This window comes from Python bivittatus, unplaced genomic scaffold (genome assembly GCF_059951505.1).
Source record: "Python bivittatus isolate LINGU-HERP-01145 unplaced genomic scaffold, Pbiv_v1 ctg000430_np1212, whole genome shotgun sequence".
In the NCBI taxonomy this organism is placed as follows: domain Eukaryota; kingdom Metazoa; phylum Chordata; class Lepidosauria; order Squamata; family Pythonidae; genus Python; species Python bivittatus.
The window spans coordinates 1,797,452-1,810,412 of record NW_028277071.1 but is presented as its reverse complement, the minus strand read 5'-3'; the positions used below and the strand labels follow the sequence as shown (position 1 = coordinate 1,810,412).

General features: G+C 42.8%; 1 protein-coding gene and 2 non-coding genes across 3 annotated transcripts; 1 reads left to right on the top strand and 2 right to left on the bottom strand.

Annotated features, from left to right (window-relative positions):
• Window positions 1-1,539: 1,539 nt before the first annotated feature.
• Window positions 1,540-1,612, top strand: TRNAK-UUU (transfer RNA lysine (anticodon UUU)). The gene has a single exon. It is a non-coding gene; the product is annotated as a tRNA-Lys (tRNA).
• Window positions 1,613-2,166: 554 nt separating this feature from the next.
• Window positions 2,167-2,238, bottom strand: TRNAM-CAU (transfer RNA methionine (anticodon CAU)). Its single transcript has one exon. It is a non-coding gene; the product is annotated as a tRNA-Met (tRNA).
• Window positions 2,239-6,687: 4,449 nt separating this feature from the next.
• ADAT3 (adenosine deaminase tRNA specific 3) lies at window positions 6,688-12,861 on the bottom strand. Its single transcript, XM_007435806.3, has 2 exons — window positions 12,805-12,861; window positions 6,688-11,567 (listed from the first exon to the last, which is right to left on the bottom strand). Exon 2 carries the CDS (start codon window positions 11,544-11,546, stop codon window positions 10,509-10,511), a length of 1,038 nt encoding a protein of 345 aa, XP_007435868.1. The 5' UTR covers window positions 11,547-11,567; window positions 12,805-12,861; the 3' UTR covers window positions 6,688-10,508.
• Between the last annotated feature and the right edge of the window lie 100 nt (window positions 12,862-12,961).

The following is a 12,961-nucleotide window of genomic DNA, read 5'->3' as shown; positions in this document are numbered from 1 at the left end:
GTCAAAATGGGTTGTAAATAAGGCATGAATAACTCTTGCCAACTGGCTCAAGAAAGTTGGTGTACTAGTGTAGATGTGTAACTGTGCTCCTCTGCAAATCCAGGGGTAGCTGGAGGCAAGGAGCACCCATAGTTGTGAACCTGCTCTTTCAGAGGACGTGCAAATCTGCCCATAACAAACTTCAGCTCAGTCCAAGAATCCAGCTTTTTCTTTACCAGCTCCATCTTGTCTGGATTTCAACTTCTTCTCCCTCATCCATCTTGTGATCAAGATTACGCAACAGTCAGGGGTACTCAGTGCTTCCTTGGAGTGTGAAGGGAAGGAACATCAGAGTTGGGTGTCATCAGTATGTTGATGGCTTCTCACTCCAAAGTTCCAGATTGTCCCCTAATGGTTTCATGTAGATGTTCAACAGCAGACAGGACACGATGAAGTCCTATGAGACACCAACTCAATGAACTAGATGTGGAATAGCAGTCCTTCAACATCCTGTTCTGGCATGTCCTAACAGAAAGGATCCAAATCACTACAAATTACCTCCTATCAAGGTAATCAACACATTCTCATATTCCAGAATAAACTGTTGAAATGGCTTCAAGAAATCAGTATGATCCAACTACATTTGGAGCTAGTGAGGACACCACTTTTTCATATGTGAGACTTCTCATATGTGAGAAGATCTTCAAGGTCAAGATTGGGATTTTTCAATAACAGTCTTATTACTGCACCCTTCAAAGCATGCAGAGACACATCCTGCGTTCAAGGAGGTGTTGGCAGAACCATGAAGTTACAGCTGTTAATGTAATCAACTCGGTCAATTTAATCAACTAGGAAGAGCAAGGACTAAGCAAGAAAGTGGTGCCCCTCATCTCTCCTCCCACAGTCCAAATCTTTATGCTCTAAGAAGCCGAAAAGGAACCACGTGAACCTGACTAGCAATTGCCCAAGCTACTTCCCTATTAGCTGACTGTATGAATCCATGTTAAAGTGCATGTGCTGGTAAATTTTAGTTTCCTCCATATTTTGGAAATATTTCACAGTGGATCTGTGGCTTCCGAAGCCCTGGAAGACTTGAAGAAGAAACAGAAGCTTGTTCAGCGCAGATCTGGAGCAAGTAATGGCAGAGGTTGCCTGGAGATGCGCAACCCATCAGTGCAAGGGCATTTTTTTAAAAAATATCCTTTTTTCACAACACTTAATGGTCAGCATTTATACGGAAGTCTCTCTTTTGAGCGGGAATCAACGCCCCGGATTCATAAAGAACTGTGATCTGCGCAAAGGGCCTTTCATCACTTAACCACCCTGCCAATTAAAACCTGTTTGGCCCCTTATTGTGACTGTTACCACTTCCTCATCCTTACTGTCCTTGCAGTCTTGGCTTGTGGCTCTTACGCGCTGCTCTTTTCCCGTTGCACGTGCGAATCGCTTTGATTACCGGCCCGAAACGAGGCCAGAGAATGGAAACGTTCAGCGGAGCTGGAAACTGCAGCGGGCGCTGGAGTCACACTACAGGAGTCCGGAAAGCTGGTTGCAGCAGGAGCCCGGATAGCTCAGTCGGTAGAGCATCAGACTTTTAATCTGAGGGTCCAGGGTTCAAGTCCCTGTTCGGGCGGCGACCTCTTTTTCTCCCCATCTCCGTGAATGTTGGCTTCTACCTTTGCTTTGGCTGCGAGCGGGACTTGGAAATACGGAAGCGAACAATCCGCCTGATTAGAAGATGTCCACTTTTTTGCCACGTGCCCGTATCAGGCTAAGGCAAGGAGAGGCGCAGTCGCCGCCCCAGACCCCTCGGACTACATCTCCCATCCTCCTGCACCCCATAGCCCAGCTACTTTTTCCCATCCTAGCGCCCTAAATTGCAAGCAATGGAAGGGGCGGGGGGATCTTGGTGATTTTCCATGAAACAATCATCACTTCAATCCCCCCCAGCTCGGAAGTCAGTTCCGCAACGTTTGACGGCTCCACGTGTCTGCCTCTTCCGAAATATCCACGTCCTGCTTTTTCCCTGGCTGGCATCCATCCAGGGTTGTCTTCTCCGGACGGGGTAAAGGCGAGTTCCCAAGTTCCCAGAAGGATGCATCGCCAGTCGCTCCCTTGACTTCGCTCGCCAGCTTTGAATTCAAAGATTTTGCTTCCCTATTGCTAGGGGGAAAAAGAAAAAGGATTTAGCAGAGGATGGTTTCGATCCATCGACCTCTGGGTTATGGGCCCAGCACGCTTCCGCTGCGCCACTCTGCTTCTTGCGAAATGGGGTTTCTTGCCTGCCTTAAAAGGCGAGTCTATCGGGTTCCCAAGAGATTCACGTTTTGTTTTGTTTGGTGGCAAAATGGATTGATCGTTCAATATTATAAAGAATTTAAAGAGGAATTGTTCCAGCCCCTGACAGTCACAATGAATGACATTAAAGAGACAGCAGAGATACCATTAACAAAGGAAGAGGCATCTATTGCTCTGATTGACAAAGAAGGGACAAATCTACAGAAACCACAATTATATAGGCCAGTGTTTCTCAACCTTGGCCACTTTAAGCTGGGGAATTCTGGGAGTTGAAGTCCACCTATCTTAAAGTGGCCAAGGTTGAAAAACACGGATATTGACCAAAGTCTTTGCTGAATGTAGATGATAAACTTTTTACAACAATACTAGCTGAACGTCTAAAGAAATGTGTCCCAGACATAATGTATATTGACCAAACAGGTTACATCCCAAAGAGGAACATTAAGGATCACAGCAGGTTCATAATTAACCTAATAGAACCTATCATTAAAAAAAAAAGGAAGCTGCACTAATTTTTCTAGATGCAGAAAAAACTTGGCACAACCTGCAGATCCCATCTCCTTGCAAGGCTTCTGGATTTAAAGAACAATCGTAATTTCCCGAAACGCTAAGGAAGAATGGAAGTCCGCCACAAAGGAATAAATGGAGGTGCTTCCTTATTTCGAGGAAGAAATGGGAGAACCTTGGGCCATTGGGTCGATCGGCTTCAAAATCTGCACGAAATGCACGATCGAGATTTATCTGATGATTTGAAATATAACTAAATAAATTAAAATGATCGAGAGTTATTCTTTGCTGCAATCATTTGAGTCTATCGTGTTTGAAGAAAGTTGCTTCTTAAAATATAATGGGGGCTGTAAGTTATTGTTATTGTTATAAGTATTATTATGGTAATCAGCAATTAGATTCACAGTCTAAGACTGTTTAAACTTTTTTTAATTATATTTTAAAGATACATATTTAAAAGTTAGAAATAGAAAAGAAAATTTGAAATACAAAATATAAAAAAAAGAAAAAGAAAAGATGAAATAAAGGAAAAGGGGAAAAGGTATGGAAAATAGATAACTTCCAATCTATCTCTGGTCTTAGAAATCATAAGGCTATCATAAGTGCTAGTGTTTAATACATTAAATAGACTGGTTAAACTTAATAATCCAAGTCTTAACCAAGGACCTAAGAATTATTAAGGTAGCATCTGAGAATATAGACAGTTCCAAGCAGGGTTTTTTTGTTTTTGTAAAATTAGGATGTTCAGGTCAGATAAATTCAAAATTTCCAAATATCAAGGGAATCCTTTAGGTATTGCTCCAATCACGATTGGTATAACAGTGGATTTCTTTTTCCATAAGCGTTCGGCTTCTATCTGCAAGTCTGGTATTTTGTTGTTGTTATATGACCAGAACACTTTGAGAAATCTATTATTGCCATTTCTGTCACTGCTACATTTTTATTTGAAGATACACAGGATGGTATATAGGCATTTCTCATTTGTCCTAATAACGCAGTGAGATAGGTTAAGCTGAATCAGTTCCAGATGCCAAGGAATGGTTATTGGAAATGTGTGATCTCTGTTTTGGAAAAGGCAAATTTTCTGCTAATCAAAGGATGCAGCAATATGGGTTACAATGGCAGAGATTCTGCGATATCTTACAATAACATCTTGTATTATTCATATTATAGTAGTGAATTCATTGATATACCCATGACTATTGATAAGGATAAAATATAAGATAGATTTTTTTCTTTTTTCTTTCTTTTCCTTCTTAGTTTGCATTCTCAGTTTGTACTTTTCATTTTTGTTTCAGTTTTTTCTCTTTTTTAAGATTAAAGATTGTTTTGTTACAAATTTTTTTTTTTTAATTTAAAAGGTTAAGCTGAATCAGTGATTGGACCAAGAGCCACATCAACAAGTGTGACAGAGGCAGGATTTGGACCCCGTCTTCCAAGACTGACTCCAAGATGTCTAAACTGGATTGCAGTATAAAACCTGTGCACAAATTGGTTTTGTGAGACGGAAGGGGGGGAATCTATTCTAGCCACAAGCCTTTTCAGATACATTCAGAAATCACAGCCTTCCTCACTAATAACTCAAGTTACATGCTTAGAAGGTAACCTTAACAAATTTACTAGTGCATAATTCTCTCTCGATTAGGATTATCTGATGTGGGCTAAAAGATAGGGGCAGAGTTTATAAAAAGCCCTCCAACTCACACCTGCCATCTAGTGGTCATTCAAATTTGTTTCCCTCAAATATCTAGTTTCAGTGGAGGTGAATAAATAAACCTTTCCACTAGAGCAGTGTTTCTCAGCCTTGGCAACTTTAGGATGTGTGGCTTTCAACTCCCAGATTTCCCCAGGGAATTCTGGGAGTTGAAGGCCACACATCCTAAAGTTGCCAAGGCTGAGAAACACTGCACTAGAGAAATAGGCCTGCGGTGCTTGTGAATTCAGATTTAACATCCAAGGTAAAGTAAATCCTACATCAGTTTGGCCACTCTACTGCACCTGATGAAGTGAACTGTAGCTCACCCAAGCTTCTGCCTTTTAATAAAACGTGTTAGTCTAAAGGTGTGACCAGATTCCTTCTGATTTTGGGGTGCCACAGCCTAATACAACTCTCCTTGACAATATTTAGGGTTCCAGTAACTGCCTAGCCAAGACCCCAGCGCCAGCTTCTGATTTTTTAAATATATATTTTATTAGAATTTTCCAACACAGTAAAAGTACCCCCCAAAAAGGAAGTTTTTAAAAAATGAAAACACATCATTATGCCTTCCACCCTTCTTTCTATCAAGTAATTATCGTCTTATTCTTTTCCCCCTCCTCTTTGCTCCTTTTTAATCCCCAAATTCCAAAATTATCAATTCAGTCTTCTCTTCTTTCAACAAAAAGTCCATATAAAGTTCCCAGTTTTTCAAAAAAGTCTTTGTCGTTTTTTCCCTGACCAAGTTATTGTATGCAAAAAGATGGAAAAGTAATGAAATACCTACCTTGGAAGACCGGATTATAAAGCTAACTGAACTTGCAGAGCACCAGTTTCTGATTGTATAGGACTGGATGACTTTCAAATTGTTTCGAAGTCTACAGCTGGGATCTTCAGCGGAATTCCTAGCTGTGTACACTGAACTTCTGTACCAAAAGCTCTGCTTTGACGACTAATCCGTGACTAAGCCATATTCAAGGAGATCTCAGGTTCTTAGAAAGGGGCCATCCTTGGCTGACTTTGGCTAACCTCATCAACAAAGCAGGGCCAGCCCTCGATTTCTTGGATGGGAGACCACAAAGAAATCCCCAAACCATAGGAAGCCCCAATGGCCAGCCAAGAAAATTTCATAAGTGCAGTTACCTGGAATCCAGCATCTTTACCTTTATTGTAAGTAACGCAGGGTCAGATTTTTATATTCAGGAGATATCTGATTAACTATATCACCACCATGTTGATATCCACTTAACCGTGGGAAGGTCATTCTGCTCGGGTGTCACGATTTAAAAGACTTACCTGTTTCCCTCCCTTCCCTTGGATTTCCGTCTACCATTTCATCAGCTGCCCTAATGATTTCTTAATTTTCAAGTAATTGGTTTTAATGTTTGTCTTTTTTACTCTATAATTTTATTTAATTTCTCACAAGTCATACACCTGACTCATGCATAGCCTTTTCTTAATCAAAAAGGTAAGAAGGTTTTAGAAATAAATAGGAAGAGAAATGTGAATACTGTCGCTACCTTAACTAATTGCTTGTTGGGATGAAATGTCTCTCCAAACACTTCCAAAATTAGTCAGTCGAATATCGCTGTAGTAAAAATTAATGGAGTATCACTGGACATCCCAAAAGGATACCTAAATGGCACAACATTCCCATCCTCCAACAGGTAAGATTCAGATACCTTTTTTTCAGAATACAGAAGTTTGAAATGTATCCAGTCATACTAGCTTGGCTAATATGAGCAGATACATCCACATTTAACAACTTTTGTACAAAGAAGGATGCCTTTGAGGAGCACGCAGGCAACCACACTTCATAAAGTTGTCAGTGTCATCAGGGCAAATATTAAACTTCATTTCATTCCATTTTCATGTATTAAACTTAGAACACAATCTGATTACCTCTGCAAGCCCCGCTATCTGCCTCATTGTGCTGGGGGGTGGCCCTGGGACAAGTGAAGAACCCCAGCAGTGTCTACCGAGGTTATATAGCCTCAACAGGGTCACCCAAGGTGTGAAAGCCTTGCTGAATTAAAGCAATCAGGCACCTGTATTGGGAAGGAGCAATATACAGGTAGGTCTTGATTAGTGCGGTTAATGAATCCCACAAAACGGTTGCATTATTCGAATCTGCACTATTCAAAGTGATATTTGTATGGAATTGGTCCCAGTTCACCAGAAACAGGCCATGGAAAATTTTGAACGTAATTTTTTATATGCATATTAATGAAATATTACAGTAAAGGATGAAAAGAATATACATATAATTTAAATGTGTGGTTCACAAAGTCACAGAGTATAGAAAGCAAAATAAAAACAAAAGAATTCTACCACAGATTCAGGCATTCCAACATCTCGTCCTATTTTAGCGTTGCTATGACCATGTTCCTGTTGCTCAATTACATCAGATGTTTAAACTTGTACTGTTTTTCTCTAATGGAATCTTTTCTTCCTTTTGCACATTTTATTTATTTGTTTGTTTATTTATCAAACTTATCCCCGCCCGTCTCCCCCCCCATGGGGGACTCCAGGAAGCTTACAACAGATTAAAACAATAAATAAATACATAGTTAAAATTTATAAAAAAAACACATTTACAGTACACAGAGTAGAAGGAAGAGGAAAAATCCAGGCGGCCGATGGAAGCAACACCAGGCCTCTAGGCGGCTAGACAACCCCACATTTGATGACCTCCTTCCCCGCCCCAGGCCAGATGGCAGAGCCAGATCTTCAAGTCCCTCCGAAAGGCGGGGAGTGAGGGGGCCCGTCTCACCTCCGGGGGCAAGATGTTCCAAAGGGTGGGGGCTACAGCAGAGAAGGCCCGCCTTCTGGACCCCACTAGTCGGAGTTCTTTTGCCGAGGGGGTTCGGAGCATGCCCTCTCTGTGTGATTGGATGGGAGAAGTTGAAATCGTGGGGGAGAAGCGGTCCCTCAGGTAGCCTGGCCCCATGCCATGTAGGGTTTTAAAGGTGATAACCAACACCTTGAATTGGACCCGGAAGCAAACCGGTACCCAATGCAGCTCACGGAGCAATGGTGTTATGTGGGTCCTTCTTTGGACCCCAAAAATAGCTCATGTGGCTGCATTCTGGACCAGCTGAAGCTTCCGGATACTCTTCAAGGGTAGCCCCATGTAGAGCGCATTGCAGTAGTCTATCTGGGAGATAACAAGGGCATGGGTGACCGTTCAAAGGGCATCCCACATACACTTAGCAGCATCTATAACCCCAACTGCAACTGCGCTAGCCTCACATTAACTGAATTTTAGGTCGCATTAAATGCAGCTTGGTATCAATTTCAATTCACACTAAATCGAATATTGCATTATCTGAACTCGCACTAATCATAACCTACCTGTAGGAAGATGCCAGAGGCAGATGCTCACTTTAGTGACAATGATAAGGGCATCATTCCATACTATACAAGAGAAGGCACTCCAGTGTTTTTACCGAGAAAACTAACGGACGGGAAATATAAAATGATTGACAATATAGTGCCGGATGATGGCCTCCTCAGGTCAGATGTCACTCAACATGCCACTGAGAAAGACCTGAGGATCTTCCAGCGTACTCATGGTGTCTATGATGTGGCTAGATTAAAGCCTTCAGGATGACTAGCTGCTGAGGTCATTATGTAGGAAAAGAAAATCCGAAGCTGCAACAACAGAATTACAGTGGGAACATGGAATGTAAGAAGCATGAATACGGGAAAGCTCAACACAGTGAAAGATGAAATTAATCTACTATGAACTGACATCTTAGACATCAGCAAACAGAAAAAACTGGACACTTTCAGTCAGAAGATCATACTTTTGACTACTCAAGACGCAAAAAATCAAGAAGGAAACGTTGCTTTCACAGTCCGGAAGGATTTAGAAAAAACGATACTTGGGTAATGCAATTATTGACCAAATAATATCAATTAGATTTCATGAATGACCCTTTAGTATGATGGTCATCTAAGCTTGTTCTCTAACCACTGGGGCAAAAGAAAGGGAAGTTGATGAGCTTCATGATCAAGTTCAATTTGAAACCGACAGAATATGCAAGCAAGACGTCCTGCTTGTGGTCGGAGACTGGAATGCTAAAGTTGGAAACAGAGAGGAGAAGAATGGAGTTGGATTATATGGCCTGGGTCACTGAAATTAAGCAGGAGAACAATTTATCACTTCCTGCCAATCCCAGAACACCTCACTGTCCTCATGAGAAACCTCCTAAGAACAGGAAGCCACACTCCAGACAGAACATGGAGAAACAGACTGGCCCCAAGTTGGGAAAGGAGTTAGACAAGGCTCTATGCTTTCCCCTTATTTTTTCAATCTATATGCTGAATATATACTAAGGGAAGCTGGATTGGAAAAAGATGAGAGTAGCTTTAAAACTGAAGGAAGAAACATCAACCACCTGCTCTATGTTGATGACACTACTCTAATAGCCGAAAATGCAAAGGATCTGCAAGTTCTAGTGATAAAAGTCAAGGAGCACCGGGAAAAAATGGGATTAAAATGAAATATAAAGACGACCAACTAAAACATCAGGTAGAACCACCAGCCTTAGAATTGACAATGAAGATTTCAAAGTGGTGGATAGCTTCTGCCTTTTAGGATTGACCATCAACACTAAAGGAACAAGCAGTCAGGAAATACGCCAGACCCTAGTGCTTGGTAGGGTAGCAATTAAGATCTTGAAGAAGATATTCAGATGCCAAAAATGCATCTATAACTACAAGGTCAGAATTGTGCTAGCCATGTTATTCCATGACACTCTATGGAAGCAAAGTTGGACACTGAAGAAGCAGGATAGGAATGGTATGGATGCTTTTGAACTTCGGTGTTGGAGAAGATTCCTGCCAAGAAAGCAAACCAATGGATCCTCTAACAAATCAACCCAGAGTTCTCACTTGAGGCACAAACAACCAGGCTCAAATTATCCTATTTTGGACACATTATCTGAAGACTTAGCTCTTTGGAGAAGGCTCTAATGCTAGGAAAAGATGGAAGGAGAGAAAAAGAAACAAACAGCAGCAAGGTGGATGGACTCAATTACAACAGCAATGGGTGCACCGTTGGAAGGTATGAGGGGCCAGGTTGGGGACCTATTATCCCAGATAGTCTACCTACGAGGTCACTAAGAGTCAACACTAACTTAATGGCATATAATCAATTAATCAATCACTATGATTTCTTTCCAGTCATGTGGTTAACAACTTTCTCTGCTCACTACATTATAAATCTGGCGACAACTTTTGGAGATCACTGAGAACCTTACCCACTTCTTTTCAGGACCATTTCCAGGCTCTGGATTTACCAGTTTACATACCTCTGCTTTATAGCTATTAAAGCTACCAACTTTTAATGCCCATTTTTTAATTTATTTTATTTATTTAGTGGACTTGTCCCCGCCCATCTCCCCACAATGGGGGACTCTGGGAGGTTTACATCAAATTAAAATCATAAATACATAATTAAAAGTTATAAAAAGAGAACCACACTTATAGAGATAGAAAATTTTGGAGAGAAGAGGATTAATGTGTGATTTTCTTTGTATGATGTCGACTGCTGGATCACCAGGTTTGTCATACTTATAGGTGGATGGGTTACACAGAGGTGGTAAATTGAGTGCCTGACAGTTGCCTGTTTCACAAACAAATCTGTTAATGTCTTCTGCTTTATCAAACCCCTTTGGGGGACAGGAGAGGGACAGAAAACTGGGAGGAAAGATATTGAGTATTCTGGAATACTAGTAATTATTATGGTGCTGGTTCCTCCTACCCAACCCCCCACAAGTCCTTCTTTCTACTTGCAGCTATTTGTAGAGCAGTTAATTATCAAACTACCATCCTTTCCTAGTTCTTACTTACGTCCACCAAATGTTATGGTGCCCTACATTTTTGCCCTATCACCAGCTGATCTGAAGACCCAACCTTTTAATCACCACAAACATGAAACCATCCTTCAGGTATCTTTTTAAAAAAAAATACATAATCAACAGAAGCATGAAAAGAAGAGCCTTCCCATTCAAACAGTCTCTCATCCTGATTCCTTGTGATCTGAAAGCCGCGCCAAGCGTTTGCACTGATCTTCCAGAATCCCTCGGAAGACTTCATAGCGGTGGTTGAGGTCCCTCCGGCTGTGGATGTGGTGTGCTGTGCCCAGGGCCCCGTGAGGGGACGGTGTTCCGTAGAACACCCTCTGGATGCGGGAATGCACCAGTGCCATAGCACACATCATGCATGGTTCCCGGGTTAAGTACATGTCATACCCGGTGCAGATGTACGGAAGGCCATCCCCAAGAGGAGGATGCTGGGCATTGTTGTCCACATGAAGAAACGTGCAAGCAGGATGATCTTTATAACTATATGCTCCCCCTCCGTGGCTATGGGCCACGAGGTCAATGCAGACCATTGCAGCATGGAGAAGCGGGTTAGAGCCGCCTCTGCAGTCGTGTCCCACGGCTAAAACTCGGCCAGTGGCCGGGTCCACCACCGCAGCTCCTACAGGCTCCATGCCCTGCCTTGCTCCCTGTTGTGCTGTGTGGATGGCCAACTCCATGTGATTTTGCATGGCAGCCTTTTCCAGGGGAGAAAAAAGACAGCCCTTCAGAGCTTGGGTGATCCGCTTGTTCTCGTGGAAGGAGACAGGCCAGTGCAACACAGCTTCCTCGTACTGGGGACGAGTCAAAGGTGCACAAGCCGGCACTTGGGCCAAGAAAGGTTTCCCCAAACCACACAGGTCTACTTGGCCGCTGGGAAAGAGTTCAGTGAGAGACCGCAAGCCGGCCTGCTCTCCATTGAGGCTTGCAAGACACAAGATGATCTCCAGCGGGTGGGGGCTGCCTACAGAGAGACAGGCACGGATACGTTTCAGATGAGGGTAGTCACTCAATGGGTAGACAGCAGAGACCTCTTTCACCAGGCGGCACGTCTCTTTCTTATCCAGGACAGGGGCAGCATAGACTGGCATTAGCCTGATTCCCTGAGACTCCTGCTCCGAAAGAACAGGCTGCACTTCCCAAGAGGAGGCGCCATCGGGCTCTGCTGTCTTCCGTCGCTTGGAATTGGGCTCCATCAGGCATCCTCGTCACGTCCTCTGGGAGCAAAAGAAAGTGACGATCCAAAATTAGAGTTCTGACAACTGTATAATGGCTGTTACGGCACTAGTTGGATTGTCCACAAGTTTCCTCTCATCTTCTCCTTCCTCCTCCTCAACAAAAGGCAAGGGGTTAACAATTTTCCAACTACTGCACCAGTTTTAAAGATATAAGGCAACCCTTGACCACAGCTCACAACTTCATAAGCGTTAGGATTGCACCAAACTTCAGATTTGGTTCCGGTGTGTGTGGATGGACACAAATGTAGCCATCATTTTTAATTATCTTTTTTAATTTTTTTTTTTTAATTTAAAACCACCAGGTTCTTTTCCAGGATCATGTGGCCGCTCCAGAAGGCAGCCATGTGATCCCAGGAGATGGAACTGGTTTATAGAGTTGCAGATGAGGGCTACATTCATGCTCCTGCACCCTGTGAACCCTTTTTTCCAAACTCATCCCAAAACATTTCACAACTTAAAAAGAACAGAACCCTCATTTTTGCCAGCGTGCCAGTAGTGACACAGCTGGCCTACCAACCTTTGGCTCATTTAACTGACTGACAACTACAGGAACAAACCAGTTTGGTTTAGTGGTGAAGGCACCAGCTAGAAAGCAGGAGATGGTGAGTTCCAGTCCTGTCTTAGGCACGAAAGCCAGCTCGGCGACTTTGGGCCAGTCACTCCCTCTCAGCCCAGCTCACCTCACAGGGTTGTTGTTGTGGGGAAAATAGGAGGAGGAAGGAGTATTTGATATGTTCGCTGTCTTGAGTTATTTATAAAAATAATAAAGGCAGGATAAAAAAATCTAAAAAACAAACAAAAAACAGGGTTTTTCATTTACACTTTTAAAAAAGGGAATTACGAAATGCCAATCCTAGAAGAGCTGCCTGTCTTAAGTTTTTTCTATACCGCACAAGGTTAAGAATGGTCTCTACCGGGTCCTGCTCAGTTTTTGAATGTATGCCTGGGCTTTCAATGGGGGAGTCCTGAGGAAAGGACAGGAGAAGCACTCTGCACAGGCTCAGGGGCCACATTCTTCATCACGTGCTCTTCCTCGTTCCTCTGCTTCCGCTGGAAATAATAAGGCACCCTTAAGAAGTACTATTAATATTATTAGTTGTAATGAAAATAATGTATATGGTAATTTCCTTCCCCCAATCTACAAAAGCCCTTGCAACTATCCCCTTCCCCCACCCAAGAATCTCACTTTCTCGCACCACGTGATTGAAAATCTCACCCCGTTTCGGCTTCTGCAAATTTTCCCCGCAAACAAGTGCCGGCTTCCGACTCTCCGCCGCGTCTGCTCTAGCTCTGATTGGCCAGCGAAGTTCTACGGCTCTCCAAAGAGAGTGCGGTGATTGGCTAGCAGGCGCCACCCTGCAATTCCCATCCCT